The 13,059-nt window shown below is 44.5% G+C and overlaps 1 protein-coding gene across 2 annotated transcripts in view; it reads right to left on the bottom strand.

The window, feature by feature from the left end:
- The window catches only part of LOC139370355 (septin-9-like), an 88,140-nt gene that overhangs the window by 65,249 nt on the left and 9,832 nt on the right, over nucleotides 1–13,059 (bottom strand). Inside the window, exon 1 of one of the 2 annotated variants that reach the window (XM_071109782.1) lies at nucleotides 352–436. The exons of the other annotated variant lie outside the window; for it this stretch is intronic. Coding sequence (XP_070965883.1) covers nucleotides 352–373 — 22 coding nt within the window. The 5' untranslated portion in view covers nucleotides 374–436. Of the gene's footprint in view, nucleotides 1–351; nucleotides 437–13,059 lie in introns of those variants that run through there. 2 annotated transcript variants of the gene reach the window in all.

The raw sequence follows: 13,059 nt of genomic DNA, 5'->3' as shown, positions 1-13,059 counted from the left end.
GACAATCACCCGCTGTAGAGTAAACTATTACATGTCAACGCTTAAAAATGGAGAGAATTAGAGCCAATGATCATATTATTGTGGAATTTACTAGCAAGATGAATTGGTTAGTCCTAAACTCTTCAAACAGTAGTGAGGCAAGCGGACTAGACAGACAGCGTGCCCCAGCGTCTACTGTACTGCCCGACTAAGCAAACAGAACCTCGAATGACTCGTGGCTTCCTCTACACAGGCAAGGCAGCAAACTAAAGTTACCAAGTGAGTTAGAAAAGAGAGAATTAAGCAGCTTTTCTTCAATGAAAAAGACTCCAAACTACGCAGAAGAAAAAAGTTTGAGAGCCCAGAACTTACCGGCTATTCTGTCTCGCTCCATTACTTGCTCACAGCCTTAGCCACATGTAATGCCTGTCTTTTTTCTCTCTCTCCTTTTTTTGCTGAAGACTTCCCCTTTTTCTGTCTGACTTAGTCACATCTCTCCCCCTCCCTCCCTCTTAGGTCTAATGTCTTCAATCTGCCGTGATAATGCAGTTTTAGCACTGTGTGACGATGCAGTGTTAGTACTGTGTGATGATGCAGTGTTAGTACTGTGTGATGATGCAGTGTTAGTACTGTGTGATGATGCAGTGTTAGTACTGTGTGATAATGCAGTGTTAATACTGTGTGATAATGCAGTGTTAGTACTGTGTGATAATGCAGTGTTAATACTGTGTGGTGATGCAGTGTTAGTACTGTGTGATGATGCAGTGTTAGCACTGTGTGATAATTCAGTGTTAGCACTGTGTGATGATGCAGTGTTAGCACTGTGTGATGATGCAGTGTTAGCACTGTGTGATGATGCAGTGTTAGTACTGTGTGATGATGCAGTGTTAGTACTGTGTGATGATGCAGTGTTAGTACTGTGTGATGATGCAGTGTTAGCACTGTGTGATAATGCAGTGTTAGCACTGTGTGATGATGCAGTGTTAGCACTGTGTGATGATGCAGTGTTAGTACTGTGTGATAATGCAGTGTAAGCACTCTGTGATGATGCAGTGTTAGTACTGTGTGATGATGCAGTGTTAGTACTGTGTGATGATGCAGTGTTAGCACTGTGTGATGATGCAGTGTTAGCACTATGTGATAATGCAGTGTTAGTACTGTGTGATGATGCAGTGTTAGCACTGTGTGATGATGCAGTGTTAGCACTGTGTGTTGATGCAGTGTTAGTACTGTGTGATGATGCAGTGTTAGTACTGTGCGATAATGCAGTGTTAGTACTGTAAGATGATGCAGTGTTAGTACTGTGTGATGATGCAGTGTTAGTACTGTGTGATGATGCAGTGTTAGCACTATGTGATAATGCAGTGCTAGTACTGTGTGATGATGCAGTGTTAGCACTGTGTGATGATGCAGTGTTAGCACTGTGTGATGATGCAGTGTTAGTACTGTGTGATGATGCTGTGTTAGTACTGTGCGATAATGCAGTGTTAGTACTGTGCGATGATGCAGTGTTAGTACTGTGTGATAATGCAGTGTTAGTACTGTGTGATGATGCAGTGTTAGTACTGTGTGATGATGCAGTGTTAGTACTGTGTGATAATGCAGTGTTAGTACTGTGTGATAATGCAGTGTTAATACTGTGTGATGATGCAGTGTTAGTACTGTGTGATGATGCAGTGTTAGCACTGTGTGATAATGCAGTGTTAGCACTGTGTGATGATGCAGTGTTAGCACTGTGTGATGATGCAGTGTTAGCACTGTGTGATGATGCAGTGTTAGTACTGTGTGATAATGCAGTGTAAGCACTCTGTGATGATGCAGTGTTAGTACTGTGTGATGATGCAGTGTTAGTACTGTGTGATGATGCAGTGTTAGCACTGTGTGATGATGCAGTGTTAGCACTATGTGATAATGCAGTGTTAGTACTGTGTGATGATGCAGTGTTAGCACTGTGTGATGATGCAGTGTTAGCACTGTGTGTTGATGCAGTGTTAGTACTGTGTGATGATGCAGTGTTAGTACTGTGCGATAATGCAGTGTTAGTACTGTGCGATGATGCAGTGTTAGTACTGTGTGATGATGCAGTGTTAGTACTGTGTGATGATGCAGTGTTAGCACTATGTGATAATGCAGTGCTAGTACTGTGTGATAATGCAGTGTTAGTACTGTGCGATGATGCAGTGTTAGCACTGTGTGATGATGCAGTGTTAGTACTGTGCGATAATGCAGTGTTAGTACTGTGCGATGATGCAGTGGTAGTACTGTGCGATAATGCAGTGTTAGTACTGTGTGATAATGCAGTGTTAGTACTGTGTGATGATGCAGTGTTAGTATCGTGTGATGATGCAGTGTTAGTACTGTGTGATGATGCAGTGTTAGTACTGTGCGATGATGCAGTGTTAATACTGTGCGATGATGTAGTGTTAGTACTGTGCGATAATGCAGTGTTAGTACTGTGCGATGATGCAGTGTTAGTACTGTGCGATAATGCAGTGTTAGTACTGTGCGATGATGCAGTGTTAGTACTGTGCGATAATGCAGTGTTAGTACTGTGCGATGATGCAGTGTTAGTACTGTGTGATGATGCAGTGTTAGTACTGTGTGATGATACAGTGTTAGCACTATGTGATAATGCAGTGCTAGTACTGTGTGATAATGCAGTGTTAGTACTGTGCGATGATGCAGTGTTAGCACTGTGTGATGATGCAGTGTTAGTACTGTGCGATAATGCAGTGTTAGTACTGTGCGATGATGCAGTGTTAGTACTGTGTGATAATGCAGTGTTAGTACTGTGTGATGATGCAGTGTTAGTACTGTGTGATGATGCAGTGTTAGTACTGTGTGATGATGCAGTGTTAGTACTGTGCGATAATGCAGTGTTAGTACTGTGCGATAATGCAGTGTTAGTACTGTGCGATGATGCAGTGTTAGTACTGTGTGATGATGCAGTGTTAGTACTGTGTGATAATGCAGTGTTAGTACTGTGTGATGATGCAGTGTTAGTACTGTGTGATGATGCAGTGTTAGTACTGTGTGATAATGCAGTGTTAGTATCGTGTGATGATGCAGTGTTAGTACTGTGTGATGATGCAGTGTTAGTACTGTGCGATGATGCAGTGTTAATACTGTGCGATGATGTAGTGTTAGTACTGTGCGATAATGCAGTGTTAGTACTGTGCGATGATGCAGTGTTAGTACTGTGCGATAATGCAGTGTTAGTACTGTGCGATGATGCAGTGTTAGTACTGTGTGATAATGCAGTGTTAGTACTGTGTGATGATGCAGTGTTAGTACTGTGTGATGATGCAGTGTTAGTACTGTGTGATGATGCAGTGTTAGTACTGTGTGATGATGCAGTGTTAGCACTGTATGATGATGCAGTGTTAGCACTATGTGATAATGCAGTGTTAATACTGTGCGATGATGTAGTGTTAGTACTGTGCGATAATGCAGTGTTAGTACTGTGTGATGATGCAGTGTTAGTACTGTGTGATGATGCAGTGTTAGCATTGTGTGGCGATGCAGAGTTAGCACTGTGTGACGATGCAGTGTTAGCAATGTGTGATGATGCAGTGTTAGTACTGTGTGATGATGCAGTGTTAGTACTGTGTGATGATGCAGTATTAGCACTGTGCGATGATGCAGTGTTAGTACTGTGCGATAATGCAATGTTAGTACTGTGGGATAATGCAGTGTTAGTACCATGTGGCCATGTGCTCATATAAACATTCTCTCTATCTTTCTCTAGAAAGATCATGGAACTCAAGCACTCCGCTACCTCCATTTAACAGTCCCCAATCTCTCTCTCTCTCACACACACACACACACACACACACACACACACACACACACACACACACACACACACACACACACACACACACACACACACACACACACACACACACACACACACACAAATGTACTCTCTGGTACTGTATGTGTAGTGACCTTCGACACCATTCTAAGATGCCATGGTTACAAGGTAAGCGGATGAAGAATACTCCCATAACAACATCACACTCAACTGAGTGAGTTATAGAGAAACTTTAACATTTCCTGACCAGAGACTGTGTATTCTATCCTCCCAGAGTATCTCCAGTTCTAGTGACTGGGGTTTAATCAGGAAAAACAAACACTGGAGTCACTTAACAGACCCGGAGCATTCCGTAGTGCCCACCCCTAACCCCACTCCCTTTCCAACCCCTCCCCTGACGCCAGGAGAGCAGGACGCACTATGGCCTCTGAACCTCCACCTTGCTCTCAGGAGAGGTCACTTAGCGAGCTGCCGTCTGGGCGAGAAAACGGCCAAACAAACACACGCGGCCCAAGTTACAAGCACTTCACTTCCCTTTCCATTTGTTCTCAAAGGGACATCCAATCCCTCCCTAGATAGCTAAGTCGCTAACTCTGCACTATCTAGATAGATTTACCGTAAACATAATTGGAGACAAACCCTTTGGCTCTTTCAGGTAGATGTGACCTGTCCTGGGCTGTTTTAGTTTAATCTACAGGAACCGCGGCTGGGTGAGGACAGTGATATGCTACAGTTGCGATAGGGCAAGTTGTTTATCTTGGCTCGCCCCGATGACAAACGCCCGGCTTTATCTGAGGTGAGGTGATGATACAAGAGACGGGGCTGGGGATGGTGTACGTGTCGAGGGGGATTTATTGTACGTTGTCAAAAACTTAAACCGGAGCCAAACTTTGCAGTCTCTCTGCCAAGGAGTGTGATCAGAAGTGAGTTCACAAACATTCATAACAACCTTCTCTGGGTTTTTCCCTCTGTCTTGTAAGAACCTCTTTTTAAATTGCTTCATCTACTGTATGGAGGGACCCAAGGAAGTTGGAACCAGTCATGAAAGGGTGCCCCATGGCCAACAGATGGGACACACACAAACACCCCAATCTACACACACACACACTGGAGCCCAGTGGGAATGAGACAGGCATGAATGAGCAGTGGGGTTATCTGTATCTACATAGCCATTTTTACAGAAACCCGTTATCTAGGGTCCCTTCTAACCCAAACCAGCTCTGTGGAGTTGTATGTCTCTCCCCCTCTGATGCACCTCATTCCCCTGGCTCTCCTTGCTCCCCCACTCTTCATGTCATATGGCCATATGTCTGTGTGGGGGAGTAGAGGGACTGGATGGAGGGATAGGGGTGTGTGTAGATTTGTAGGTGTGTGTCCATGTGTGTGTTTAGGTGTGTCTATTCTTGCGCTCACACACACACACACACACACACACACACACACACTGTGTGGTTACTAAAGGTCACTCAAAGAAACAGATCAGAGCTACATTCTGGATACATTTTCACCTTTATTAAAGAGGAACTCAGTCATAAGGAAGAAGCCAACTTCCATCCACATGGTGTTTGTCAATGTTACTCAAGTCTGTCAAAAATTGAGGGTTTTAAGGCTGTTAAAGCTGTTGAGCAATAACAAAGTTAATGGAATGCAGTGACTGCTTATGACATGTTTTAATTAAGGAGAACTCTTTAGGGCAGTCAAATGGCAGCGCTAACCCGGTCTACCCTGGACCTAGTCAGTCCTCAGCTGGTCAGGCGAGACAGCCAGACCCTTGGCCTGAGCCCAACAGCACTGTGGACTCTTTCACACAGACTCATGCAAGCAGGCACGCTTGCGACCACACGCACAAACACACACACAGAAACACACGTGACAATCTGTGACATCCTATTTGTGACACTCAGGCAACTAACAAAGCAGCAGTATCTTTTGGTGTCACACTTTTTGATTTGTGATATGTGTACGGTATTTAAACAGTGGTGCTGCGGTAAGCCAGCTCTGATTCAACGTTGGTTTACTATAAGCCTCAACAGGGCTGTACTGTAGTGGCTCCATGGTGAGACCTAATTGAGGAGAGGGAGACCAGCTCCAGTGTCCATCTGTAGAGAGAAGAGAGAGAGAGACCAGCTCCAGCGTCCAGCTGTAGAGAGAGGAGAGAGACCAGCTCCAGTGTCTAGCTGTAGAGAGAGGAGAGAGACCAGCTCCAGTGTCTAGCTGTAGAGAGAGGAGAGAGACCAGTTCCAGTGTCTAGCTGTAGAGAGAGGAGAGAGACCAGCTCCAGTGTCTAGCTGTAGAGAGAGGAGAGAGACCAGCTCCAGTGTCTAGCTGTAGAGAGAGGAGAGGGACCAGCTCCAGTTTCTAGCTGTAGAGAGAGGAGAGAGACCAGCTCCAGTGTCTAGCTGTAGAGAGAGGAGAGAGACCAGCTCCAGTGTCTAGCTGTAGAGAGAGGAGAGAGACCAGCTCCAGTGTCTAGCTGTAGAGAGAGGAGAGAGACCAGCTCCAGTGTCTAGCTGTAGAGAGAGGAGAGAGACCAGCTCCAGTGTCTCACTGTAGAGAGAGGAGAGAGACCAGCTACAGTGTCTAGCTGTAGAGAGAGGAGAGAGACCAGCTACAGTGTCTAGCTGTAGAGAGAGGAGAGAGATCAGCTCCAATGTCTAGCTGTAGAGAGAGGAGAGAGACCAGCTCCAGTGTCTAGCTGTAGAGAGAGGAGAGAGACGAGCTCCAGTGTCTAGCTGTAGAGAGAGGAGAGAGACCAGCTACAGTGTCTAGCTGTAGAGAGAGGAGAGAGACCAGCTACAGTGTCTAGCTGTAGAGAGAGGAGAGAGACCAGCTCCAGTGTCTAGCTGTAGAGAGAGGAGAGAGACCAGCTCCAGTGTCTAGCTGTAGAGAGAGGAGAGAGACCAGCTACAGTGTCTAGCTGTAGAGAGATGGTTTCACTCATACGTTTCACCACCTACCCTCTACATAATCCAAACCTGCCTGCTGGAGGAGAACCTCCCACCACACTAGGGCTGCCCCCCCCCCCTAGAGTCATCTGTTCTTTCGACCAATATATTTAGTCTCATAATAATGGCTGGAACAGAGTGAATGGAATGGCATAAAACATATGGAAACCAGCCATTACTCCAGCCATTACCACTAGCCTGTCCTCCCCAATTAAGGTGCCACTAACCTCCTGTGATAGACACACCTTTAGTGTTTTAATAAAATCCACTTTATATGCATTGAGCTTGTCTGATGCTTTAAGCTCACTGTTTGATGAAATAAGACACAAATAACTCAAGAAGGAGCCAGAGATCAAGAAAAAAATTCCTTAATCTGTCCCAACCATCCAACTCCCGCTGGCTTTCACAGATTCTGCTGTTACTCTCCTGAAGTTGCCGGTAATAGGCTACACGAGGAGTCGGCCAACTTTCTCACGAGGAATGCCAATTTATATTCAAATTTTTACTGATCTGTGTACCAGTTATGGTTTTCATATTCACATTTTTCATGGAACAATTTCATTTTATTTATAATAATGTCTTTGTATCTCAAAATCATTGTCATGTGGTACATCAAAACTCTATCCAGTTCTATATGAAAATGATATAAACTTAAAATGTAACTTCTATTGCCAACTATGTAAAAATAGCCTATAAAGCCAACAAATAAAAACATTGCAGCCTGCAGTGTCCACACATGGCCTGTCTGCAACGAACTTGAAACATTGTATGAACTCTTAACTTGGGTCTGGCCTGAAGCTCCTTGCAACATTGTATAAAATATTCTGTGCCATCAGCTGTAGGCTATTTGCGCAAGGGATAAGTAATAATCAGGTAGGCCTATTTATGATGTTTCCACTGGATCAGACAGAGCATGACATTTTTCCTTTTACACTGAATGGTTATGAAAAAGGGAGAGAGCTGGAAAGAATTCTCAAATACATTGAGGAACAATTGTTAGTCTGAATGGATGTAAAAACAGACTTTGCTTCCTAGCTGTTTGAGGTGAAGAAAACATTACTTTGAGAAGCCTATAGGCCGGCCTACTTCTATGCGTAATCAGGTGCACGCCCTTACTCAACATTGTCTTTTGTTTGGAGTGCTCCTGACAATGACTAAATGGACAGAACTCGTAAATGGAATGGACTAAACCAAAATGTGTTTCTTACAAGTGTAGCATAGGTTATGCGCTCTGCAAACAACGTGTCCACTCCGACAATGAGAGCGGTAAACGACTGGAATAATAATTATAATAATAACGTCCCTTTTTCAGGACCCTGTCTTTCAAAGATCATTTGTAAAAATCCCAATAACTTCACAGATCTTCATTGTAAAGGGTTTAAACACTGTTTCCCATGCTTGTTCAAGGAACCATAAACAATTAATGAACATGCAGGTGTGTCACAGCGTCTTCGGACTGAGCTTGTTGTCATTGCAGGCAATCTCAACGCTGTGCGTTACAGGGAAGACATCCTCCTCCCTCATGTGGTACCCTTCCTGCAGGCTCATCCTGACATGACCCTCCAGCACGACAATGCCACCAGCCATACTGCTCGTTCTGTGAGTGATTTCCTGCAAGACAGGAATGTCAGTGTTCTGCCATGGCCAGCGAAGAGCCCGGATCTCAATCCCATTGAGCACGTCTGGGACTTGTTGGATCGGAGGTGGAGGGCTCTTCGCTGGGGAACTTGCAGGTGCCTTGGTGGAAGAGTGGGGTAACATCTCACTGCAAGAACCGACAAATCTGGTGCAGTCCATGAGGAGGAGATGCACTGCAGTACTTAATGCAACTGGTGGCCACACCAGATACTGACTGTTACTTTTGATTTTGGCCCCCCCCCCCTTTGTTCAGGGACACATTATTCCATTTCTGTTAGTTACGTGTCTGTGGAACTTGTTCAGTTTATGTCTCAGTGTTTGAATCTTGTTATGTTCATACACATATTTACACACGTTAAGTTTGCTGAAAATAAACGCAGTGCACAGTGAGAGGACGTTTCTTTTTTTGCTGAAATTATTTTGAATGCATTAACAGACATTACCGTAACCAAACAAACATTGTAGATTAGAAATGACAGGAATTATCTGTAAAATGTACTACTGGTGATCTACTGTATGTAATGGGGAATTGATAGACACTACCAATGAAACACAAAGTTATGAAACAATGAATGTGCACAAATTGGCAGGAGAGAGCTCATTCTGGAGAGAGAAGTGCATTGTGCAGCCACACTCCCCATCTTCTTTGATGTGCTATCCCCACGGCCTCCGCAATGGATTAGTTCACTGAGATGATTAGTTCACTGAGATGGTTAGTTAACTGAGATGGTTAGTTCACTGAGATGATTAGTTCACTGAGATGATTAGTTAACTGAGATGATTAGTTCACTGAGATGATTAGTTCACTGAGATGATTAGTTCACTGAGATGATTAGTTCACTGAGATGATTAGTTAACTGAGATGATTAGTTCACTGAGATGATTAGTTCACTGAGATGATTAGTTCACTGAGATGATTAGTTCACTGAGATGATTAGTTCACTGAGATGATTAGTTCACTGAGATGGTTAGTTAACTGAGATGGTTAGTTCACTGAGATGATTAGTTCACTGAGATGATTAGTTCACTGAAATGATTAGTTCACTGAGATGATTAGTTCACTGAGATGATTAGTTCACTGAGATGGTTAGTTCACTGAGATGATTAGTTCACTGAGATGATTAGTTCACTGAGATGATTAGTTAACTGAGATGATTAGTTCACTGAGATGGTTAGTTCACTGAGATGATTAGTTCACTGAGATGATTAGTTCACTGAGATGGTTAGTTCACTGAGATGATTAGTTCACTGAGATGGTTAGTTCACTGAGATGATTAGTTCACTGAGATGATTAGTTCACTGAGATGATTAGTTCACTGAGATGGTTAGTTCACTGAGATGATTAGTTCACTGAGATGATTAGTTAACTGAGATGATTAGTTCACTGAGATGATTAGTTCACTGAGATGATTAGTTCACTGAGATGGTTAGTTCACTGAGATGATTAGTTCACTGAGATGATTAGTTAACTGAGATGATTAGTTCACTGAGATGATTAGTTCACTGAGATGATTAGTTAACTGAGATGATTAGTTCACTGAGATGATTAGTTCACTGAGATGATTAGTTCACTGAGATGGTTAGTTCACTGAGATGATTAGTTCACTGAGATGATTAGTTAACTGAGATGATTAGTTCACTGAGATGATTAGTTAACTGAGATGGGCGCGAATAAGAGGTGTGCCAGAAATCTTTTTTAGATATTTACTACTGCTCGACAAAAACATCATAATTTCTGTCGACCAACAGCCTATCGACCAAACAATCGACCAATCTAATTATGGTTTCAGTCCTACATCGCACACACACACCGCACACACGCGTGCGCGTATGCACACACACACTCGCACATATGCACACACATGTGCACGTATGCGCACACACATGCATGCATGCGCACACACGTGCACACACGTGCACGTATGCACACACGCGCACGTATGCATGCACACACACACACGTATGCACACACACGCGCGCACGCACACACAGGCGCATGTATGCACACACACATACACACCCGCAGACACGTGCACGTATGCACATAAACACACACACATATGCACGTATGCACACACACACGTATGCAAACACAGGCGCATGTATGCACACACACATACACACACGCACATATGCACGTATGCACACACACACGTATACACGCACACACACACGTATACACGCACATACACATGCGCACGCATAGGCATGCACACACATACAAACACACTCATATGCCGACACACACACCACCATCACCACCCAGCCTGGGGAGGAAGGCTGTTATCCAGAGCAGATTCCTCTCGCATGACCGTACATCCTGTAAACACACACACACACACACACACACACACACACACACACACACACACACACACACACACACACACACACACACACACACACACACACACACGTTGTGCAGTAGGGCATATGGGCATAGAAAGCTGACAGCCATGTACGCAAAAGCACCCATGCAAGACCAAAAAAGCTGTAGGCTAGACGATGACTGACGTTGCATGGTGAGCCTAAGGGTTCACATTAAAATGTAAGCCGTCACTTTACTACATGACCTATGGCCAAACGCCTGACCCCAACATGCTACATTTAGTTACATAAGAGTCAAGGACTGGACCAGCACACAGCGGACCACTAGTATGGACATGCCTGTGGGGCGGTGATGCACTATGAAGGACACAGAACAGTCAGAAGGAGATAAAAGATGAGTGGGAAGAGAAAGGAGAGATATAAGAGAGGAGGAGGTAGTGAAAGGACTGAATGTAAATGGACAGGAAGAAGAGAGGAGTGAAGGTAAAAGGGAGGAGAGATCAGGAGGTTCCCTCTGCAGGAGCATGTCTTCTGCACATCTGGGTAAGGGCCTCGGGGGGCCGATGATATACACACAGGCATAAACACACACACACACACACACACACTTTTAGACCGTCTTTCTAAACCTACAGTAAAGAGCTGATGATGCAGAATAAAGGGGGAACGAGGCAGAGAAAATAAAACAGACTGTGCCCGATTCGTCGCTGCAGCCACAATCTATGACCTCATCTCAGCGCTACACAGCGCAGCTCCCCTATTCTCTGTTAGACACAGACAGGCCTGTCCTTCTCATGAGTCTACTGCCCTGCTTTTACAACCAGACCTGCTGGCCTGGGGATCATTCACAACATTGGGGCGGCAGGGTAGCCTAGTGGTGTTGGGCTACGAACCGAAGTTCAAATCCTCAAGATGACAAGGTACAAATCTGCCCCTGAACAAGGCAGTTAACCCACTGTTCCTAGGCCGTCATTGAAAATAAGAATTTGTTCTTAACTGACTTGCCTAGTTAAATAAAATTCAGGTTCTAAAAAGTCTCACTATCCTGAATAAAAACCCTGCTACGACACATCCAGCAGCTGTTAATCTAGGGCCTATGACACACACACACACACACACTCTGCCTGATTGAGGGACCTTGATTTGATCCAATCACCTGATTCTCTCTGCTCCCGATGGCAGCCACATGCTCATTCCCAATCCCATCCACATATTCCCCACTGATGGTGTCCAAATGCTGAGGGAGGGGGGGATGAGTGAGTGGGGCTCACTGGGGCTTTGGGGGAATTGACACGGATTGAGATTGTGATTATGCGGAGTCAGTGTGGTTGAGTTAATGAGCACGTTCAATAAGACAGTGATTAGACTTGGTCTTTGACGTTTCTGTTTGCTATCAATTTCTCGTGGTTTTCATTGGTTAAAGATGACCTGGTGTAAACCAGTCAGAGAGAGAAGTTACACTTCCCACTTCATAACCAAATAGAGAATGAATTTCATGGCCAATATATAGCTGAATAAGTAATGTCCCAAAGGCTGAGTAATTACTCTGGAAATGGCAGCTCACAGTACAAAACAGATTGTAGATACTATCTAACCCACTCCCCTCAGGACAATCATTTCTCAACTCGAACTCAAAGACAGACTTTTTTTCCTTTCCAAAAGTCTGACAACCCCCAACCCCAATTCCAGGTCAGTAAGAAGTTAAATCAAAGTGTTGTAAAAGTGCTTGGACTGCAGTCCGTCCGTCTGTCCTTCCCAGCGTGGCTGTGGTGGTACTGGGACATCTGTTGGATATTTGCTCACCATAAGGTAGTAATTAGAGCCTGGAGGAAGCTGGCAGCAGACAGAATGGGATATATCCTCACAGTGTCGGGTCCACAGGCCCGGGAGTCTCCGGCTCTACATAGCCCAGACCTTGCCTCAGTCTCTGATCTGTTTGTGTTCCAACTTGTTTGGCATGACACTCATAGAGAAATGGGAGTTGGCAAGACAGCACAAACAGATCTTGGACTCAGGCTATAAAATGCCTAGGTCAGAACCACACTTAGCATTTTGAATGACTGATAGAACTGACAGATGGAGTTAAATACTGACACATGTTGACATTGAGAAAATGGATCATCAACAGTGGCTTGGATGCCTTATCAACTTACTAAGTACTGCCTAACACAGCAGGGTACAGAGTGCATGGACAAACAAGACTGAGGGCTAGGTAGTCAACAATAATGTGTGTTTTGGGATTACACACACACACACACACACACACACACACACACACACCCACCCACACACACACACACACACACACACACACACACACACACACACACACACACACACACACACACACAC

The sequence above is a fragment of the Oncorhynchus clarkii genome, chromosome 17 (assembly GCF_045791955.1).
Source record: "Oncorhynchus clarkii lewisi isolate Uvic-CL-2024 chromosome 17, UVic_Ocla_1.0, whole genome shotgun sequence".
Classification (NCBI taxonomy): domain Eukaryota; kingdom Metazoa; phylum Chordata; class Actinopteri; order Salmoniformes; family Salmonidae; genus Oncorhynchus; species Oncorhynchus clarkii.
Note: the sequence above shows the minus strand (reverse complement) of the source record. Positions and strands in the feature narration are given on the sequence as shown.